The 19,083-nt window shown below is 45.2% G+C and overlaps 3 protein-coding genes across 6 annotated transcripts in view; 2 read left to right on the top strand and 1 right to left on the bottom strand.

Moving 5' to 3' along the window:
- LOC140274674 (tripartite motif-containing protein 16-like) overlaps positions 1 to 19,083 on the bottom strand; it is a 93,920-nt gene that overhangs the window by 16,400 nt on the left and 58,437 nt on the right. The window lies entirely within an intron of this gene.
- LOC140275045 (lysine-specific histone demethylase 2-like) lies at positions 170 to 10,722 on the top strand. 2 transcript variants are annotated; one of them, XM_072370436.1, is made up of 21 exons: positions 170 to 343; positions 626 to 768; positions 1,092 to 1,213; positions 1,288 to 1,377; positions 1,472 to 1,583; positions 1,669 to 1,782; positions 1,865 to 1,903; positions 2,044 to 2,236; positions 2,319 to 2,503; positions 2,593 to 2,763; positions 2,874 to 2,948; positions 3,030 to 3,164; positions 3,252 to 3,423; positions 4,351 to 4,478; positions 4,698 to 4,829; positions 4,920 to 4,994; positions 5,069 to 5,185; positions 5,328 to 5,453; positions 7,029 to 7,151; positions 7,546 to 7,698; positions 9,701 to 10,722. In XM_072370436.1, exons 1-21 carry the CDS (start codon positions 328 to 330, stop codon positions 9,782 to 9,784), a joined length of 2,505 nt encoding a protein of 834 aa, XP_072226537.1. In that variant the 5' UTR covers positions 170 to 327; the 3' UTR covers positions 9,785 to 10,722. The 2 variants fall into 2 exon arrangements, with proteins under 2 accessions (XP_072226537.1, XP_072226538.1); XM_072370437.1 differs by lacking the exon at positions 170 to 343 and adding an exon at positions 353 to 425.
- LOC140275114 (uncharacterized) lies at positions 11,820 to 18,556 on the top strand. 3 transcript variants are annotated; one of them, XM_072370508.1, is made up of 10 exons: positions 11,820 to 12,122; positions 13,462 to 13,596; positions 13,688 to 13,774; positions 13,871 to 13,993; positions 14,085 to 14,237; positions 14,309 to 14,455; positions 14,535 to 14,675; positions 14,768 to 14,914; positions 17,458 to 17,604; positions 17,682 to 18,556. In XM_072370508.1, exons 1-10 carry the CDS (start codon positions 12,083 to 12,085, stop codon positions 17,753 to 17,755), a joined length of 1,194 nt encoding a protein of 397 aa, XP_072226609.1. In that variant the 5' UTR covers positions 11,820 to 12,082; the 3' UTR covers positions 17,756 to 18,556. The 3 variants fall into 3 exon arrangements, with proteins under 3 accessions (XP_072226609.1, XP_072226608.1, XP_072226607.1); XM_072370507.1 differs by having other exon boundaries at positions 13,688 to 13,795; positions 14,535 to 14,672; XM_072370506.1 differs by having other exon boundaries at positions 13,688 to 13,795.

The following is a 19,083-nucleotide window of genomic DNA, read 5'->3' as shown; positions in this document are numbered from 1 at the left end:
ACCCGAGCTGTTTCTGGTCACAAACTCCAGATAAAACCCATCCATCTTCTCCCTGCTTTGCTCCGTTTACGCTGCCTGGACCCGACAGCGTTCTGCTGTTGCTATGGCTACAGTGCAACACCTACGGAGAGCGGCGGAGTACAAAAAAAGGTCCAAACCGAAACGCCCATTTCCTCTGTAACACAGGAAGTCGGGCTCTTGTAACAGCGGCGCATTGGTTTCTCCCCACAACAATAAAAGGGAAACGAATTGAAAGGCTTGTTAAACCGTTAAAGAAACCAACGGACGTTAAAAACCTCCGGTTGTACAGAGGAACGGCTGGCGGCCATGCTGTCGGACGCAGGTCAGTGTTCGCAGCGCGACATGCTACATGCTAAAGTGACAGGCTGACATTTGTTTGGCTGATTTAAAGAGCTGGATAATGTGTACGTGTCGCCACCTGTGCTCTGTTTACAATCCGATTCACCCTGTGTTTAGCTCGCTTTAGTTAGCACTTTTTTTCTGCGTATATTATCCATGTTATACGTCATTAAAAGCATTTATCAGTGACTGCAAAGGCCTGTTTTGAACTGAGCTGCATTGTTCTGCCTTCTGTAACACACACCGCTTGTTATTGTCACCACAGACTATCCCGGGAACGCCTCTGGTGCTCGGAAGGCCAAGAAGAGGAGCTCCGGGGAGTCACCGGGGGACAGCCAGGCGCTGCGCTCCTCTGGGAGGCAGATTAACGTCCGGGTGAAGCGCACCAACAACCCGCCACCTGGACAGGTGAGCTGCACAATCAGACTAAATCTGCCTCTTCAAACGAATCATAAATCTGTGTTTTATTGTTATAGCAAATATGATTAGTCCTGAGTGAAAACACACTCCCTCATGCGAGGAGAAGGATTCAGAAACAGTGGCCCCTGGGCACATGGTCAAATAGACTTTTTGTTTAGGATGTTTTTAGTATTTCTGCATCAACACGGCGATAAGAAAAGAAATCATTGTAGAAACCCGGACGAATGTATTTACTGTAGATTTTTCAGGCTGCTGACACAGTTTATGGCTCCTGATTCAGCCCTAAAAACACATTTTTGGTAATATTACAGAGTAAAAGAAAAGCCACAGACACAGAGGAGGAAGACGATCAGTCTGAGAAGAAGTACAGAAAATGTGAGAAGGCCGGATGCTCTGCCATGTACCCCGTTTGCTTTGCAAGTGCATCAGAAAGGTAGTGTAACAGAATCCAGTTCAACACTGAGTCCCCTGTGATCATCATTAACAGCAGCCCCTCTGTCCTCTCAGGTGTGCTAAAAACGGATACACATCTCGCTGGTATCATCTGTCGTGTGGCGAGCATTTTTGCAACGAGTGTTTCGACCACTACTACCGAAGGTAAAAGAACCGTGTTTAAGTGTTAACATCAAACGCAGCACATTCGTGTTTTATGATGCCAGTGATTTAATTCTTTGTTTTTCTCCCATGACAGTCACAAAGATGGCTACGAAACCTTCGCTTCATGGAAGAAGGTTTGGACTTCGAACGGAAAAAGTGAGCCCAGTCTTAAAGCCTTCATGGCAGACCAGCAGCTGCCGTTCTGGGTGCGTTCAGGAAGTTTTCCTCCTCCAAGTTGAGAGTTTTAATCAAGTTTTGAATTAAATGTCCTCGCTGATTTGTTCCCTTCAGGTTCAGTGCACCAAACCAGACTGCAGGAAGTGGCGTCAGCTGACGAAGGAGATCCAGCTCACCGCCGCCATGGCAGCAACGTACCGCTGTGGAATGAAGTTCAACAACATCAAGGTTGACAAAATGACTGAATCGGCCATTTAATGAGTCGTTTTCTTTCTTTTTTGTAATTCAGATCTTGTTTGTTTACCCGCAGACTGAGGGACCCGACCAGTGCTCCCAACCAGAGGACTTGGTAAGCTGGTTATTCAGCCAACAGAATCGTTCATTTCCACCGTGCTGGTTTAACGTTGCTGGTTGTGTATGAACTGATTAAGGCCGTCTCTTTTGAGCAAAGCTGTTTCCATGGATCCGATTGCTGTCTCATTCCCACAGAGAGTGGCTGAGGTGACTGACAGCTGGTGGCATTCGATGCTGATTCTGCCGCCGCTGTTAAAAGAAAGTCCCGCCAGCCCGTTCCTCGCGGCCTACTACCCGGACTGTGTGGGGATGAGTCCATCAGGCTCCACCAGCAACGTGTCCCTGAATGAGCTGAGGGCAGATCACTGCAGAGCCGTTCCGCCGCAGAGTAAGACTCAGGAACACAATGAGTTATGGGCTGGTCTCCGGTCCCCTCTCCGCGGGGCTTTAACTGTGATGGTGTCCCTCAGTTTCAGGCCTGTGTCCGTACTTCCAGCCCTTCTACCAGCCGAACGAGTGTGGCAAGGCTCTGTGTGTGCGGCCGGACATGATGGAGCTGGATGAGCTTTACGAGTTTCCAGAATTTTCCCGTGATCCCACCATGTACCTGGCTCTGCGGAACCTCATCCTGGCCTCCTGGCACAAAAACTGCAAAGTACGCTTCGACAACTTTTACTGTCACATGTTCCCCAGAACGCAGAAAACCGTCAGATCTAAGGTTCCTTTCTCTTCTTTTCTCTAAAGGAGGTGCTGACTGCTCAGAGATGTGCTCAGCACATCATCGTTCGGGGGCTGGTGCGTGTGCGCTGCGTGCACGAGTTGGACCAGGTGCTGCACTTCATGACCAGGAAGGGCCTCGTCAACACCGGCGTGCTGGCAGTGAAACGGCCTCTGCTTCCTGAAAGATTCTGCTCTGTGAGTGTCTGCTGCTGCACCCGAGTCTGACAGCATCTTTGCCTTCACGTAGAACTTTATTTATCGTTAACTTCATCCACGTGCCTCTCGCATCTTATCATTTTATGCAGAAGAAGGTCATCGTCATCGGTGCCGGGGCCTCAGGACTGGCTGCTGCGCGGCAGCTGCAAAACTTCGGCACTCAGGTGAGTTGAATCCCTGCTTTAGACGAGCTTTTACCTGTTTTCTTGTCACTGTGCCGTTCTCACACTCCTCCCTTCTTGCAGGTGGTGGTGCTTGAGGCGAGGGAGAGAATCGGCGGTCGGGTGTGGGACGACTCGTCTCTGGGTGTCACCGTGGGTCGAGGTGCTCAGATCGTCAACGGCTGTGTTAACAACCCCATCGCTCTGATGTGCGAACAGGTAACGACTCGTGAGAGTAATTTTCTTTCCTTTTGCTTCATGTGGGACTCACATTCACGGCGTCCTTGTTGTGGATCTCTGCTGCAGATGGGCATCAAGATGCACAAGCTGGGGGAGCGGTGTGACCTCTTTGAGGAGGGCGGGCAGGCCACTGACCCGGCCATCGACAAGCGCATGGACTTCCACTTCAACGCCATCCTGGATGTGGTGTCAGAATGGAGGAAGGACAAGACGCAGAACCAGGACACACCACTGGGAGGTGCTGCCACTAAATTATTCTCTTCTTTAAACCCTTGTTGAGTTTCAAATTCACCAGTTCTACTCTCTATTTCACATTTTACTTTGTTAGATTAATCTGAGGTTTAATACTCGAGTGTTGTTGGTGTCAGTTGGCAGCTTTTAATTGTCTGTTGTTCTTTGGGGTCCCGCAGGGCTCACTTTCTAGACTTTCCTCCTTTGAGGCACCTGATCAAAACGTTTTTTCTGGAGACTTTTCAAATGAAGCTGCTTTACAGTTTTAAGATTAGCATCTCTGTGTTTCCATATTCCCTTCTTATTAAATCGGTTTAGTTTTTCCTCTGAATCGGGTCCCTTGTACAGTCGTCCAAACTCTTGGCTCGAACAACATCATTTTCTAAAGCCTTCGGTGTCAGTTCTGACTCTCAGATAAAATTAGCAAAACAAGATTCAGTTATTTAATCCAGATATTTTCCCCTGAAGGACAGATTAGAAATGGGCCTAAGTCACAACTCTGTTTCATGTGTAAAGTTGGCTCAAAACTCCTCATCTTGAAGGCCCTGAACAACCCGGCTGAAGTGAACTTTTGATGTTTTGTGTCATCATAACACCCTTCAGGTGAAATTTAAGGGTCTTTCTGATCTTGGGCCTCAGATTGTGGAAGAATCTCCTCTTGAGAATCAGCTGCATAAACTTTCTTAGACGTTCTGATTTATGATTGAATCTTTTCGAGGTGCTTTTGACTCATCAGGTGCATCGTTGTGCTTCGTGTTTCTCCTTTAAAACGCTTCCTTTTGCCTTTAAACCACTTTGTTACCCAGCTTTGGAAAGGTGCCGCGTACATTCTGAAACAACTCGGTGTGAATGTGAACAGCAAAGCTGTTGCACAAAAACAGAACATCTTGATGGAAATTTGTCACATGATTTTTGATGTGTTTTGTCCCCACAGAAAAGGTTCAGGAGGTAAAGAAGAACTTTCTCCAGGAGTCTGGGATCCAGTTCAGTGAGCTGGAAGAGAAAGTTCTCCAGTTTCATCTCAGTAATCTGGAGTACGCCTGTGGAAGCACGTTAGACCAGGTCTGAAAAGCTCTAATCCTCTTTTCTCTTTGTTCTGTTACTCACGGTATGATAGACTGTGCTTTATTGGTCAAACATGGGCATGAAAAGTAGGCTTGAAAGCTGCTTTCTGAGGAGAAATAGTCAGGTTTATGGTTTATTGTGTTCAGAAAAATAGATTGACCAGGTAAACGTTCACATTTCTCTGTTCTCACGCCTTGTTTCTGTGCGTCTCTGAAGGTATCAGCAAGATCCTGGGACCACAATGAATTTTTCGCCCAGTTCTCAGGAGACCACACTTTGCTCACGAAGGGCTACTCCGTTTTACTCCACAAACTGGCCGAAGGCCTCGACATCTGCACAAAGTGTCCGGTTTGTCAGCCTCCATTTTAATTCTGGATTTACCGTCAGAACTCTGGGTTTTACAGCAGATGAATCTCATCGTCTCACCTTTAATTCCAGGTTCAGACTGTTGACTACTCAGGTGACATCGTAAAAGTTACCTCATCGAATGGGTCCCAGTGGACCGCACAGAAGGTAGAAACCTGCTCTGAAGTGAGACTTTCGTTAACTTCTCATTCCTAACGGTGCTGAACATCCTCTTTTTTCAGGTTCTCGTTACTGTCCCGTTGACTTTACTTCAGAAGAACCTCGTGCATTTCACCCCCCCGCTTCCTGAAAGGAAAATGAAGGCGATCCACAGTCTGGGAGCTGGCATCATAGAGAAGGTATTTCACAGGCCTATCAGGTCACTTTTAACTGGAAACTGATGAAACATCTGCATTTATTCAGGAACAAAAGTAGCCTCTTGAGTTAGAAAGATGATTATTGGGAGATTTTTGCTAAAGTTTGGTTGAAAACTTCCTGCAGATTGCTCTTCAGTTCCCGTATCGATTCTGGGACAAGAAGATCCAAGGAGCAGATTACTTCGGTCACATCCCACCAGCTCCTGAAAACAGAGGCATGTTCAGCGTCTTCTACGACCTCGATCCACAGGTTGGTTTTTCCTCATTTTCTCCCACATGTCCAGATGGTTAACTGATGTGTTTCAAATCATTTATTCAAACAGATGACATATAATCCAATAAAACACTGAACAGAATCAGTCACACAGTGCTAACTTTACACAAAGCATAACTTTATGTAGGCCATGCACACGTTTTCATACCCACACAGATGCAAACTAACTGTTCTGCAACAATAATGTGTCAGTGAGCTAACACACCTGTCAGTGAGCTAACGCACCTGTCAGTGAGCTAACGCACCTGTCAGTGAGCTAACGCACCTGTCAGTGAGCTAACGCACCTGTCAGTGAGCTAACGCACCTGTCAGTGAGCTAACGCACCTGTCAGTGAGCTAACGCACCTGTCAGTGAGCTAACGCACCTGTCAGTGAGCTAACGCACCTGTCAGTGAGCTAACGCACCTGTCAGTGAGCTAACGCACCTGTCAGTGAGCTAACGCACCTGTCAGTGAGCTAACGCACCTGTCAGTGAGCTAACGCACCTGTCAGTGAGCTAACGCACCTGTCAGTGAGCTAACGCACCTGTCAGTGAGCTAACGCACCTGTCAGTGAGCTAACGCACCTGTCAGTGAGCTAACGCACCTGTCAGTGAGCTAACGCACCTGTCAGTGAGCTAACGCACCTGTCAGTGAGCTAACGCACCTGTCAGTGAGCTAACGCACCTGTCAGTGAGCTAACGCACCTGTCAGTGAGCTAACGCACCTGTCAGTGAGCTAACGCACCTGTCAGTGAGCTAACGCATCTGTCAGTGAGCTAACGCCTGCTAACGCCTGTCAGTGAGCTAACGCCTGCTAACGCCTGTCAGTGAGCTAACGCCTGTCAGTGAGCTAACACCTGCTAACGCCTGTCAGTGAGCTAACGCCTGTCAGTGAGCTAACGCCTGTCAGTGAGCTAACGCCTGTCAGTGAGCTAACACCTGCTAACGCCTGTCAGTGAGCTAACGCCTGTCAGTGAGCTAACGCCTGTCAGTGAGCTAACGCCTGTCAGTGAGCTAACGCCTGTCAGTGAGCTAACACCTGTCAGTGAGCTAACACCTGTCAGTGAGCTAACACCTGTCAGTGAGCTAACACCTGTCAGTGAGCTAACACCTGCTAACGCCTGTCAGTGAGCTAACACCTGCTAACGCCTGTCAGTGAGCTAACATCTGTCAGTGAGCTAACATCTGTCTGTGAGCTAACGCCTGTCAGTGAGCTAACACCTTCTAACGCCTGTCAGTGAGCTAACACACCTGTCAGTGAGCTAACGCCTGTCAGTGAGCTAACGCCTGTCAGTGAGCTAACACACCTGTCAGTGAGCTAACGCCTGTCAGTGAGCTAACACACCTGTCAGTGAGCTAACACACCTGTCAGTGAGCTAACACACCTGTCAGTGAGCTAACACACCTGGCAGTGAGCTAACGCCTGTCAGTGATGACAGAAACTTGAAGCCACCGGTGTTATGTCTCCATGAATAAGACCAAACTTCAGCAGTGAGACCACAGAGAGCGGAGGCAGAAACAGACGGAAGGATGCAGTGAAATTAATTTATCCGAGGTTGTGCGTTTCATAGGGGAAGCAGGCCGTGCTGATGTCTGTCATCTCCGGTGATGCGGTTCCTGCTGTCTGTGACCTGGAGGACAAGGAGGTGGCGGAGGAGTGCATGAAGGTTCTCCGAGAGCTTTTCAGAGAGCAGGTAATGACATTACAGCTGACGAGTGAGCAGGAAACGGTCACATTTCATCCCTGTCCCGACCACATAGCCCCGCCTGTCTGTTCATATCTCATTACAGGAGAATGTCCACAGTTTAATAAAACCGACAGCTCTCATCCTGGACGTCACCTCTCTGAGCCGATTCTGTCTGTTAGAAAACTCCTTTATTTCACCAGGATCAGAACCAGTTTTCTGTTTGCTCTGATTAGCGACACGCACTCGTTCAGTTTTACATTGTACCTGCTACCGAGGTGTAGAACAAACCCCCAAAAATGTAATTTATTATTTCTTTCCTCAGTTTCTGTTATCTGTTACATCTGTTTAGTTGGTCAGACTTTGTCAAACATCTGTTCTTTTTCCTGTTTTTTCCTGACAGGAAGTCCCAGAGCCTTCGAGTTACTTTGTGACGCATTGGAGCAAAGACTCGTGGTCTCAGATGTCCTACAGCTTTGTGAAGACAGGGGGCAGCGGAGAGGCCTACGACATCCTGGCTGAAGACGTGCAGGGAAAAGTGTTCTTTGCTGGAGAGGTGACGTTACTTTTCTTTATTTCAGCAGCACTCCAACAAATCTCTTCTTTGTTTAAAGTTTAGCTGGAACCGGAGCGGCTTCTTTTCGTAAACTAGCACCGATGCAGACTGAAACACGTAGTCCGGACTGAACCGGCGTAAACGGTTGGGTCAGAATATGATTTATTTACTTGTTGTGGTCAGTTGCTAAATTGGTAAAATCTTAAATCCAATTCCCTTTTTGCAGAAACTGTTTGAGCACAAGTTTATTTTCAAAACTCGTAAAAGTTTGCTGGTGAAACCATAACTTTACTCCACCGGTTCCGTAGTTTCAGGGCCGGTCACACGAAGCAGGTTCAGTATTTCCAGGATCTCTTTAGCTGATCTGGCCTAACAGTGGAGATCCAGCTGAGTCAGCCCAGAAAGGAAGCTGCTGCAGACACAGCAGGAAGGAAAGATGACAAAAAGGGGAAAAACACGTAATTAATGTAATTAATAATCTGATCAATGTCACGGCCACATCAGTAAAGCAGCAGCAGATCGATTTTATTAAACGAATGTAAAGTACGTTGGACAGTTTCAGCTGTTCTAAAGTTATTATTCAGGCTCTAAAATGCCAAACAGAAGGGTTTTTAGAAGGATTTTTTTTAAGAAAATCGAACATAGGTGCATCAATTAATGCAATTTTTAAAAATCTGATAAACTGCACACTCAACTAAATCTTCTATATTTCGGTGAGGATTTTGATGAATCTTTAAAAGTCGGCAGGATCGAGCTTCAGAGGCGATAACATCTGTAAAAAGAACGCGTCTGAGTGAAAGTTGAACAGCGTCTTAGGACTCTGATTGGAGTTAAACAGAGACTCTCACTGTTAACACACGACTTCTATTTTCCTTCTTTATTCTCTAAGGGCGGGGGTAAGGTTACGTGTGTTGATCTCTCATCTGGAAACCGAACCAGCTCCGGGACCGGTTTGGTTTCCAGGTGAGAGATCATGGAGATGAATGGGCTGTGCTGCAGGGGGGCGTGTGGATGAAGTGGTCCCAGTAGAGTGCCTGTGTAGAAATCCCTCCGTTAGCTCTCCTATAGCTGCAAGTAGCCACATAACAGCAGCTATGAGCTAACAGAGCTATAGTACACGTTCATTCATTCATTCTTCTTAAAGTATTGGTGAAATAAAGACAGATAATGCCTTATTTAGAGGCTGCATCCTCTAAGCCCCGTTCACTCGTGAGTTTTCTAAATAGCTCCTGAAGGACGCCGACTTTCACCAAACTGTTCTCGGTGAGGAGATGAACGTATTTCATGCCAGAAATAAGGTTTAAAAATACCGGAGTTCCCCTTTAACAGAATGGGTTTGATTAATAATGATCTATGTTGGAAGTGTGGAGTGGAAAAGGTCATATTTATCCCTGTATTATGGGAATGTTTAAAGGTCCTCCCCTTGTGGGAAAAAGTGATAGATTAAATCATTAAATTGTGAACTTCCCTGGTCACCATGACGATGTCTCCTTGGAGATAGAACTGTGGTGAACCCCCGTTGAACAAATACAGTTTTAGAGTATTAAAAACTGGCCTTATAACAATGTGACTGTTCTGAGATGTTGGAGGGAACCCAAAGCTCCCACACTGAGTCTGTGGGAAACACTGATGATGAGTGGGGAGATTAAATCGTGAAAATGACATGATAAAAGAAAAATGGGATAGTTTTGGAAGACAGCTGTGTTAATTTGCCTGCTTTGCCTACTCACCTGCCGGTCTTATTCTTAGTTGATTTATTTTCTGTTTGTCTGTTGTAATAATGAAAATATAATAAAAACTTTGAATTATATATTTTTTAAAAAAAGAGTAAGAAGTGAACCAGTTTTGTGAAGCTGAAAACCTGAATTTAACTGGTTATGTTGCTAATTCTGCCCCCAGATGTGTTGCAGTGGCTCAACTTCCTCAGTATATTACACATTCTGTTTAAATGCTTTGATTTTTTTTTACTTTAAGCTTATTTGATGTTTGTTTTTGCTGCCAGGCCACCAACAGACACTTTCCTCAGACTGTGACAGGAGCCTACCTCAGCGGGGTCAGAGAGGCCAGTAAGATGGCTGCTGTGTAAGCTGACGGCCCCAAAGCTCTCAGAAACACCAGCACAGACTCACGGGTCGCACAGAGCGCCACGCTGCTCATCGACTCGTACTGCGTCACCTGAATCGCTCCACGAGAAGCCGGTCAGCAGGACGCCATTGGTTGTTTTCAGTAGCAGGGTCAAGTAGGGCTCTCCAGCACCTGGTTCTACATATTTAACACAGGAGAAGGTGAAGTGCTTTCTATTTCTATCAGAATCCATCAGGTAAAGTGCTGTTTGTTAGTGACATATGCAAAAAACTTCCCAGCAAGCGCAGCGCCGTCTGTCCGCCGTGCTGGAAGGCGGCGTGCTGTTTTCACTTCGATGAAATTTCTAATTCTCAAATGAAATTTACTTTAAGAATTTGTGTGAAACTTTGATAAACTCAGTCATCTCATCATGAATAAGGGGAAAAGGTTTGATCTCCCAGGATTAGGTTAGAAGTGTTTGTCTTCTTTGAGAGTTACCCGCAGTTCTCCTCTTTCTGGTTAACAGCTGATGGTGTTGAATGAGTGAGAGGTTAGATTTGTAGATGGAGTCCTTCTTCGATAGCACTTGTTTTAGAACGGTTAGAAAAATAAAAGGAATTATGTGACTGTTTGATCCAAACACACCAGCCTGCTCCCCCCCCCCTTACTTTCTCAGGAATATTATCAGGCAAATAAAGTGAAAGACCACACAGCGAGGAAAAGAACAGAAAATACAGAAGAGTTCAGAGTTTTAGGGATAGCTGTGGGGGAGGGGATGCAGCCAGCTGAGGGGGAGACACCCTCTGGGATTAAAACAACGTCGTCACTTTCTGTGATCAACGTCGTGTGGAATCATATCTTTGTCCTTGGTCACATCCTGTTTGTCTGTTTCATGGCTTGTGTATTTATCTTGTATGTGTCTAATAAATCGAGCTATCAGCTGCCGACGTGATCGGTTTCGGTTGTGGTGAAATACTTTAATCCTTCTTTCCTCCTCCAGCCCTAAAAGTAGAACTTGGCAACCTGGAGACGTGAGTACACAGGTCCCTCTCTGCTGCGCTTCAGCCTCACCTCTGGAGCTCCTCCTGTCAAAGACGACCTCATGCATCCCTGTACGGGCCGGTAACCATGGCGACTGTCATTGACCTCAGATAGAAATGCCTCCTGGCTCGGAGGAACCAGGTGTTTCTGACAGAAAAAGTGTCCCATGTATTTGTATCAGAGCAAATGCAACAAAACGTTATTTTACTTTGAGTTATCGTGCTCTGCTTTAACTACCAAACATAACAACGATTAAAAGTCAGAATTTTTGATTCGAGTTTATTGAGAACATTTCAAGTAATTATTTAGGGAGCATTAAAGGACCGTTTCAACTCATTAACAAATGTGTATACAGCTTGCAGTCCTTCCTTTCCTTAATTTATAGGGAAATTGAGCATTTGGGGGCTTTTTTTTTAATGTTTATTGAACAAAGAAATTGAGATAAACGCAACTAAGCTCCTGGGAAACTGTAATCTTAAAAAAAATCATAAATGATCAATCAATTGAGAAGTGAGGTTAGAAAAGTTAGCTGTTCGGAGCCTTCAGATGATGAAGTTTGCCTGGCTTAGATGAGCATATGTTTAATTCTTATCTGGACTTCAAGGTTATGTCAGGGAGGTTACTTTCCTCCAAAGGTGGTTGTCTCTGGCCTAGAGGAAAAAAAACCCGTCTTCCATTATTTTTGGTAAAAATAATAATAAATGGTATTTTGTCATCCCGCTACCCGATTAACGGATTGACGGTATAGAAAATGGATGGATGGATGGTATTTTGTCATGAGATAAAAAAAAATTGGAATAAACTAAAGAACAGACAAATATCTTCTTCCCCAGCGTTACATAAGGAGCATTTTACATTACTGTCCTTTTTAGATCTCTGTAGCAAGACTTTGGGGGATATAAACGATGAATACTTTTAAAAGAGATCTCCATCAACTTCTTGGGTTCGTGTTGTTGCTAAGTAACCGAAGTCAGTTGACCAATGACGCGTTGGTACGTCATCAACACTCGCCCTCGCGCCTTCCTCTAAAACTGAACGGAAGAAAACAATCCGGACGCGAACGGGGTGGTCCACCTCGCCTCCATAACCCGGAGAAACCTTTTCAGGTTGGCCGCTCACTGTGGTTGCTGTTTGACGGATCAAATGGTGATGAAAAAAATTAGCGACCACCAGCTGAAACAAACCGGCAATTTAACGGATATTAACTGAAGAAGAAGAAGAAGAAGAAGTGGCTAGCGGCAATTCTGGATGCGGAGCGTAATTGACTAAATGATTCACAATGGACTGCAGCACCGATAACGTGGCTCGTGAATCTGCGGGTAGCTACGTAATTCTAATGTATTGTTACTCTTTGTTTTAGCCGAGGATGCAGACGTGTTTAAACTACGAAGCTAACGGTTACGTTAGCCTCTAACGTAGTAATAAACTGTAATAAACTTTACTTTGTCTGTTTTAACTTTAAAACACTGAAGATTGATAATTGGTGAACACATCTAGAGAATTCAGGGGTCTGTGATAAGTCTTAAGTCCAATTATGTGAAAAAGAAAGTCCGCCCTCTTTTAATTTTAAGATTTAACATGCCAGAACATGTTAAAAATTCATCATGTTCCTACACACAGAGAGGTAAATCCAACCTCAAACAACAACACGTGACTTATTACACTATGTCATTAATTACTGAATAAAAACTAAGAACACAGAAGCGTTTTCTAAGCAGCCAGGTGCTGCTGATCAATGCTCTGATTAACTGATCATCAGTCAGTGTGAGCAGCTCTATAAGCACAAACACCTCATACCAGCTGTCAAGCACGGTGGTGGAGGGCTGATGATCTGGGCTGGTTCTGCAGCCACAGGACCTGGACACCTTGCAGTCATTGAGTCCACCATGAACTCCTCTGGATACCAAAGTATTCTAGAGTCAAATGTGAGGCCATCTGTCCCACAGCTAAAGCTGGGCTGAAACTGGCTCATCAACAGGACAAAGATCCCAAACACAGCAGCAGATCTACAGCAGAATGTGGGAAAAAGAAAAGAATCAAGGTGTTGCAATGGTCCAGTCAGAGTCCAGACCTCAGCCTGACTGAAATGCTGTGGTGGGACCTTAAGAGAGCTGTGCAGAAACCAATGCTGCAAACCTCAATGAGCTGAAGCAGCGCTGGAGAGAAGAGGGCCGAGATTCCTCCAGAACCATGAGAGAGACTGATAACGTCCCACAGGAAACCATCACTGCAGCTCACTGCTGCTGAAGCTGCTGGATCAGGGGTTCACTTAGTTTCTCACTCACTGCTGCTGAAGCTGCTGGATCAGGGGTTCACTTAGTTTTTCACCCACTGCTTCAGTGTTTTGTCTCAGTTTTTGTTCAGTAAATAATGACTCAGTGTGATATGTGGTGTGTTCGTCTGAGGCTGTTTTACCTCGTTTTAAAGTACTTGATGATTTTTATAACATATGTATTTTCTTTTAATTGTCAGCCTGCGCTGACTTAAATATGTACATTTAATGAACATAGTTTTATTACGTTGTTATAATGGTAATATGGTTTATCTCACTGAGTTATTTGTTCCAAATACTTAAAAGCAAAAAGATCTGTTTGTCAGTCCAAACTTTACTTTGGGTAATTTGCCGTTAATTCGTCCATTTTGTTTCTAATCAACCAGCGAAGGACAGCTCCGGCTCAGACGAAGATGATTTCATCCCTCTGTCAAAGCTCCTGATGAGACCACAGGGTGAAGGAAAGAAGTCCTGTGACAAAACTCACAGCTCCAACTCAAACTCCAAAAAAGATGACGGAGGTGAAGACGACTGAAAAGATAAAACCAGCCAACTTCTTCATGTTTAAGTTGAATATTTTCCAGCAGATTTTGACTTTATGTTTTCTCGCAGCGTTGGATGACTCGGATGAAGAGCCGCTGACGAAGACAAAGAAAGTGGAACAAGACAAGAAGGAAAACACGCCTCCCAAACCTTCTGGTACACAAGCAAAGACGGCAGGTGGCTACGTTACCGTTCTTCTGCTTTCTCAGTAGTGTCCGGATAGAATATTCTGACTCTGTCTTCCTGCTTCAGATTCTGACTCAGACGACGACTCTGACAACGAACCTCTAATGAAAATCGCCAAAGTGTCCTCTAAAGCTACAAAGAAACCCAGCTCGGTGACACCGAAAAAATCTGTAAGCAGGAAGAAGAAAGGTGAGACTGTTTTCTGTCTTCGGATCTGCAGCGTCGGGCGTTTTCTGCTCTTCCTGTTTAGGGTTTTACCTTTTTCTCTATTTTCACACAGCGCCACTGGACAAGGATGAAAGCTCTGATGATGAACCTTTGAGTGAAGTTGCCAAGAAGCTTCAGCCCCAACATGTGAGAAAGGCTTCTGCTGTGACATCTAAGAAAGCAACCCCGCTTTTTAAATCCAAGAGAGCTGCATCAAGGAAAACCGGTGGGTGTGAGACCTGGAAATCTGTTTTTCTTGTTGCACCTGTAAGGAAACTAATTGTCCTCTTGTTGCAGTTAAATATGTTGAGACTTCCAGTGAACACAGCTCAGAAGATGAGCCGCTGGCAACGATAAAGAAGAAGAGGACAGATGGTCCTAAAGGGCAAAAGACCTCACCGAACAAAAGAACGACAACAAAACGAAAAGATAAACTACTAAAAGGTAGGCAGACTCTTCGTTTGCATTGATAAACACCTTTGATTGCAGGCACTTCAACTACTAACTTCTTGGTTTTCATAAGACCCTTCGTCCTCAGACAGCAGCTCCCAGGAGGACGATGTACCGCTGGCGAGCCTCATTGCCAAGAAGAAGAAACCAGTGAAGAAGAACACAAAGAAGAGCACAATATCACGAGGCCAAGCATCAAAAAAGAAGCAAGGTAGTTCAGCGGGGACGCTGACTGGAACTTTGTGAATCTGCTTCTGAGAACATAAGAAACCATTTTTAATGTCTCCTGTTGTCACCGTTTGGCAGAACTGTCTGATGAAAGCTCTGATGATGAACCTCTGATTAATGTCGTGAAGAAGAGCCGCACAGACAGACAAACAAAAAGCAAGACGAAGGCACCGACTCAGAAGAAGAACACGCCCACTAAAAAGCCAAGAAAGATCCCAGTTCCAGGTAAAGACCACAAGCTTATTCCTGTTCGCTCACACTGAAACTTTATGAAGCAGTTTATCATCTCAGGTGAGATCTTTGTTCAGCCACTAAACTCTGACCTGTGGGTCATTCAAGCAGAAAAAAGGCTCCTAACTCAAGGGATGAACCGGTGTTGTGCTGAGACACAACAAGTTGGGAAGGAACCATGTTTTGCTGGAAATATATGAAGAAATGAGTGGTGGCTCAAGACTTTTGCACAGTAATCATGATGATAATAGCGTTACAAAGTGCTTCATGTTGCTTACAATCAGGAAAAGTTTTAAGAAGAGAGTTTAAAGAAGACGTCTGACCACCAGAGTTTACGGACCTGAAATGTTCTGTTACCTCTGCTTTTAAACTGGGTCTGTGGAACCAGAGAACATATAGGCCATATTTCACTAAAAAGTCAGATAAAGAAGAAGCTGAAAGGCCACAAAGGACTTCTAAAGTCAAGAGTAAGATCTTAAAATGGATTCTGAAGCAGACTGGGAGGCAGTGCAAAGAGGCTAAAACTGGAGTGATGTGCTTCTTTTCTTCGATTAGTTTTAAACAGTCTGGAGCTAATTAAATCAGGAAGTCAAGGCGTATAGAATGGTCTCTGTGTGTTTAAAGGATGGAATAGATCATATTTAAGAGCTATTTGTTAGCTTTGTGATGTGCAGCTCAGGTTTCTTTGTGACAGGAAGCCAACAGATAGCAGTGTTTGTAACTGTGGACCAATTACATTTATCTCAGTTTTAGAATTTTTTGACACATCCAGTTTTTAACATTCAGCAGGCAGTCAGATCTAACTGGTAAATACAGCCGTGTGTCATCAGCATAACGTTAAAGACAAAAGCACCATGTCTCTGGATCAGAATCAGAGCATCTATATCTGTAAAAGCTGAATAAAAACAGCAGTTTGATCCAAAAATCGTTACAAAAAATGTAATCCTAGGGAATAAGTTATATTTACAAAATGTGTACATGAGGTTAGAAGAAGAAATATTTACAGAGAAGTGCAAAGTTTTTTTGGATGTACATGTGTAGCGTGTATTACTGTCCTTCCTTTGTCACTTTTGAATGATGGTGGGGGTGGCAGAGGCCTCAGATCTGGGGCAGAAGCTGCTCCTCAACCTGCTGGTGCTGCATCTTAGTGCCATGAACCTTTTACCAGATGGCAGTGGTACAAACAGCTTATTTCCAGGGAGTGTGATGTCCCTGAGAATGCTTCCTCATTTATTGTACAGATAGGGGAGCTCAAGCCTGATGACTCGCTGGGCCACTTTCACCACCCTGCATAGCTGCCACTGCACCCTGCGTAGCTGCCACACCACCCTGCATAGCTGCCACAGCACCCTGCGTAGCTGCCACACCACCCTGCGTAGCTGCCACACCACCCTGCGTAGCTGCCACAGCTCCCTGAGTAGCTGCCACTGCACCCTGCGTAGCTGCCACAGCACCCTGCGTAGCTGCCACACCACCCTGCGTAGCTGCCACTGCACCCTGCGTAGCTGCCACAGCTCCCTGCATAGCTGCCACAGCTCCCTGCGTAGCTGCCACAGCACCCTGCGTAGCTGCCACACCACCCTGCGTAGCTGCCACTGCACCCTGCGTAGCTGCCACAGCTCCCTGCATAGCTGCCACAGCTCCCTGCGTAGCTGCCACAGCACCCCGTGTAGCCGCCACACCACCCTGCATAGCTGCCACAGCACCCTGAGTAGCTGCCACTGCTCCCTGAGTAGCTGCCACACCACCCTGCATAGCTGCCACACCACCCTGCGTAGCTGCCACAGCTCCCTGCGTAGCTGCCACACCACCCTGCGTAGCTGCCACACCACCCTGCATAGCTGCCACAGCTCCCTGAGTAGCTGCCACACCACCCTGCATAGCTGCCACACCACCCTGCGTAGCTGCCGCAGCTTCCTGAGTAGCTGCCGCAGCTCCCTGAGTAGCTCGATGGCAGACCTGTAAAAGCTGAGCAACGCTTTCTGTGGGAGGAAATAAAGCCTCTGTTGAGCCTTTTTGACCAGACGTGAGGTCTTTGCCCTCCTGAAGTCAGTCATCACCTCTTTGGTCTTTGGAGGTGCAGATGGAGGTAGAGCCATGACTGAATAATATGAAGAGTACAGGGCTTAGCACGGCGCCCTGTGGGGTTCCTGTATGGACTGTTGTAATGCTGTTGCTAATGTTCTGACTCAGTACCTTTGTACCTCAAACCAGAACAGAGCACAAAGCATTAAAAGCATTTGGTTACCTTTAGAGGGACGTTTGTTTATAGAGACCAGACTGAAACGTCTCAAAGATGCTCCTGTTTTCTTCTCTTCCTCTCGTCTAAAGCCCAGACTGAATACAAATGCAGCTCCTGACGCTTGTAGCCAACTGAAAAATCACGTGAATATCAAAGAAATGGTTTTCTCATTCAAACTGATTTTAAATGTCACAACTGACCATTCCTGCCACTGTTAGCGAATATGACGTTTGACAATTCTGATGTTTCTGTTGTTTAAAATCTCAGAAGCTGCACTTTTTTGTTTTTGTTTCAGATTTATCGAGCAACAGTTTAGATGACGAAGCTGTAACTAAGACAGCGAAACACCCACAAGTGACCAAAATGCTGACGATACTGCTGGAGAGGTGCGACGTTGGCGACGCGGGATCAGCAGGAAGTCTGAAGAAGAAAACCAGAACAGGTGCTGCATTCATTCTGCTCGTTAATGGTGCCGCAGTAAAGTCTCAGATGGACTAACGGTGTTGTTGTTCTGCACAGGACAAACACAGGTCACTGACAAACCCACGAAAGACAACTCGGAGGGTTCGGAGGAATCATCAGAGGAAGAATGAGCAAATGATACTGTCAGATACCGCCATCGTTAGCATTTAGGTTCATCATGTGTGTTATAAACATCCATTTTAATTTAACCCATTTTTAGTCTTAGTTTTTTAGGTTTGGGACCAAATTTTGCAGGTTCCTGGAAGCTTTTATGCATGTTTTTATGTCATTGGTCTCTACTGTTTGTGCAGATTTGTTTGCATCAGCTGTTTCTTTTGGTTTTCTGTTTTTTCAGAGAATAATTTCAAACTTAAGAGTTTTTGCTCTCACGTTAGCTGTACCCTTTGCATGCCACTGTGGAAATCTGATGTGTTGATGTAAACTTTCACAAAGAAATTCCTATCTGACGAGTCAGTGTCCGTTTCAGCTGGATCGTCACGCATTTATCACCTCGTTTTTATCCCCGTAGGGCTGAAAGTCACTGTGTTTTATTTATACTTGGAAGGTTTCTTAATCCGTTCATCAACAGTCCAGAGGAAGCGTTAACTGATTCTTTTAGCTACCAGGTGATCAGACTTCCCCTTCCAGCTCTCAAAATGAAACAATCTGGCATCATTTGTGGTTAACGGCCTTCTTCAGATGTTACACCTGCTTAGAACTATTGCTGCTATTACATGTTTTTACTCTTCATTGATCAAAAGACTTATTATGTTTTGTTAAAGTTTGTTGTCATTGCTAAAGCATGGATTGGGCAGAAGAAAGCCAGGGGAAATATAACCTGTTTACACCTGATATTAAGAAGGATCTTGGGCAGTAAGAGCACAAAAGGATAGACCCTGAACTTTACAATAAAGAGAAATGAACTGATCATACTTTTTTGGTTACCTTTTCCTGAAGATTACAGTTTAAAACCTTCAAGGACCTTTATAGGAATGTTCTCCTTAGAATTAAAGACCTAAAATGCGGTGTCCTCTTGGTTGAAAAGCAGCTGTTGTTAATCTTTATGGAACCATTTACAAAGTAGAAAGTCGTGCTCAGGTTTATTTCCAGAGCACATTTAAAGACACAAAGTGCTTCACAGCTGGACAAAGTAAATCTCAGAAATCCAATAAAACATAACCCAGCAGTAAAAGACGACAAACCAAATAAAGGCAGAGCATCGAATGCAAACAGCTCATTCTATGACAAAGGAGAGGAGACCTGAAAGTGATTGATGGCGGATGTGGAGAGGTAAACTTCCACAGATTGTTCCACCATCGCTTCGCTGTTTTCAGTTAGTTTTTGGGATGTCTCAGAGCTTTTGGTTGGTTGGCCTCAGACTGTGAATGTGGAGCAACTCAGACAAATCAGTTCAGGCTTTTTTAACGCCGTTTGAAAGGCAAGCTGCCAAAGTTTGGAC

This window comes from Leuresthes tenuis, unplaced genomic scaffold, assembly GCF_036924035.1.
Source record: "Leuresthes tenuis unplaced genomic scaffold, fLeuTen1.0.hap1 SCAF_18, whole genome shotgun sequence".
Lineage (NCBI taxonomy): Eukaryota > Metazoa > Chordata > Actinopteri > Atheriniformes > Atherinopsidae > Leuresthes > Leuresthes tenuis.
The sequence above is the reverse complement of the archived record's forward strand: the minus strand, read 5'-3'. Positions and strand labels throughout refer to the sequence as shown.

What these genes read in the sequence shown, in the direction of transcription:
- LOC140275045 (XM_072370436.1), top strand. An exon ending in TTCCTGAAAGATTCTGCTCT is followed by an intron (nt 2,764 to 2,873) that starts GTGAGTGTCTGC and finishes CATTTTATGCAG; the next exon opens with AAGAAGGTCATCGTCATCGG. An exon ending in TGCAAAACTTCGGCACTCAG is followed by an intron (nt 2,949 to 3,029) that starts GTGAGTTGAATC and finishes CCCTTCTTGCAG; the next exon opens with GTGGTGGTGCTTGAGGCGAG.
- LOC140275114 (XM_072370506.1), top strand. Translation starts at nt 12,083, where the DNA reads ATGGACTGCAGCACCGATAACGTGGCTCGTGAATCTGCGG. An exon ending in TACACAAGCAAAGACGGCAG is followed by an intron (nt 13,796 to 13,870) that starts GTGGCTACGTTA and finishes TTCCTGCTTCAG; the next exon opens with ATTCTGACTCAGACGACGAC. An exon ending in ATCAAAAAAGAAGCAAGGTA is followed by an intron (nt 14,676 to 14,767) that starts GTTCAGCGGGGA and finishes ACCGTTTGGCAG; the next exon opens with AACTGTCTGATGAAAGCTCT.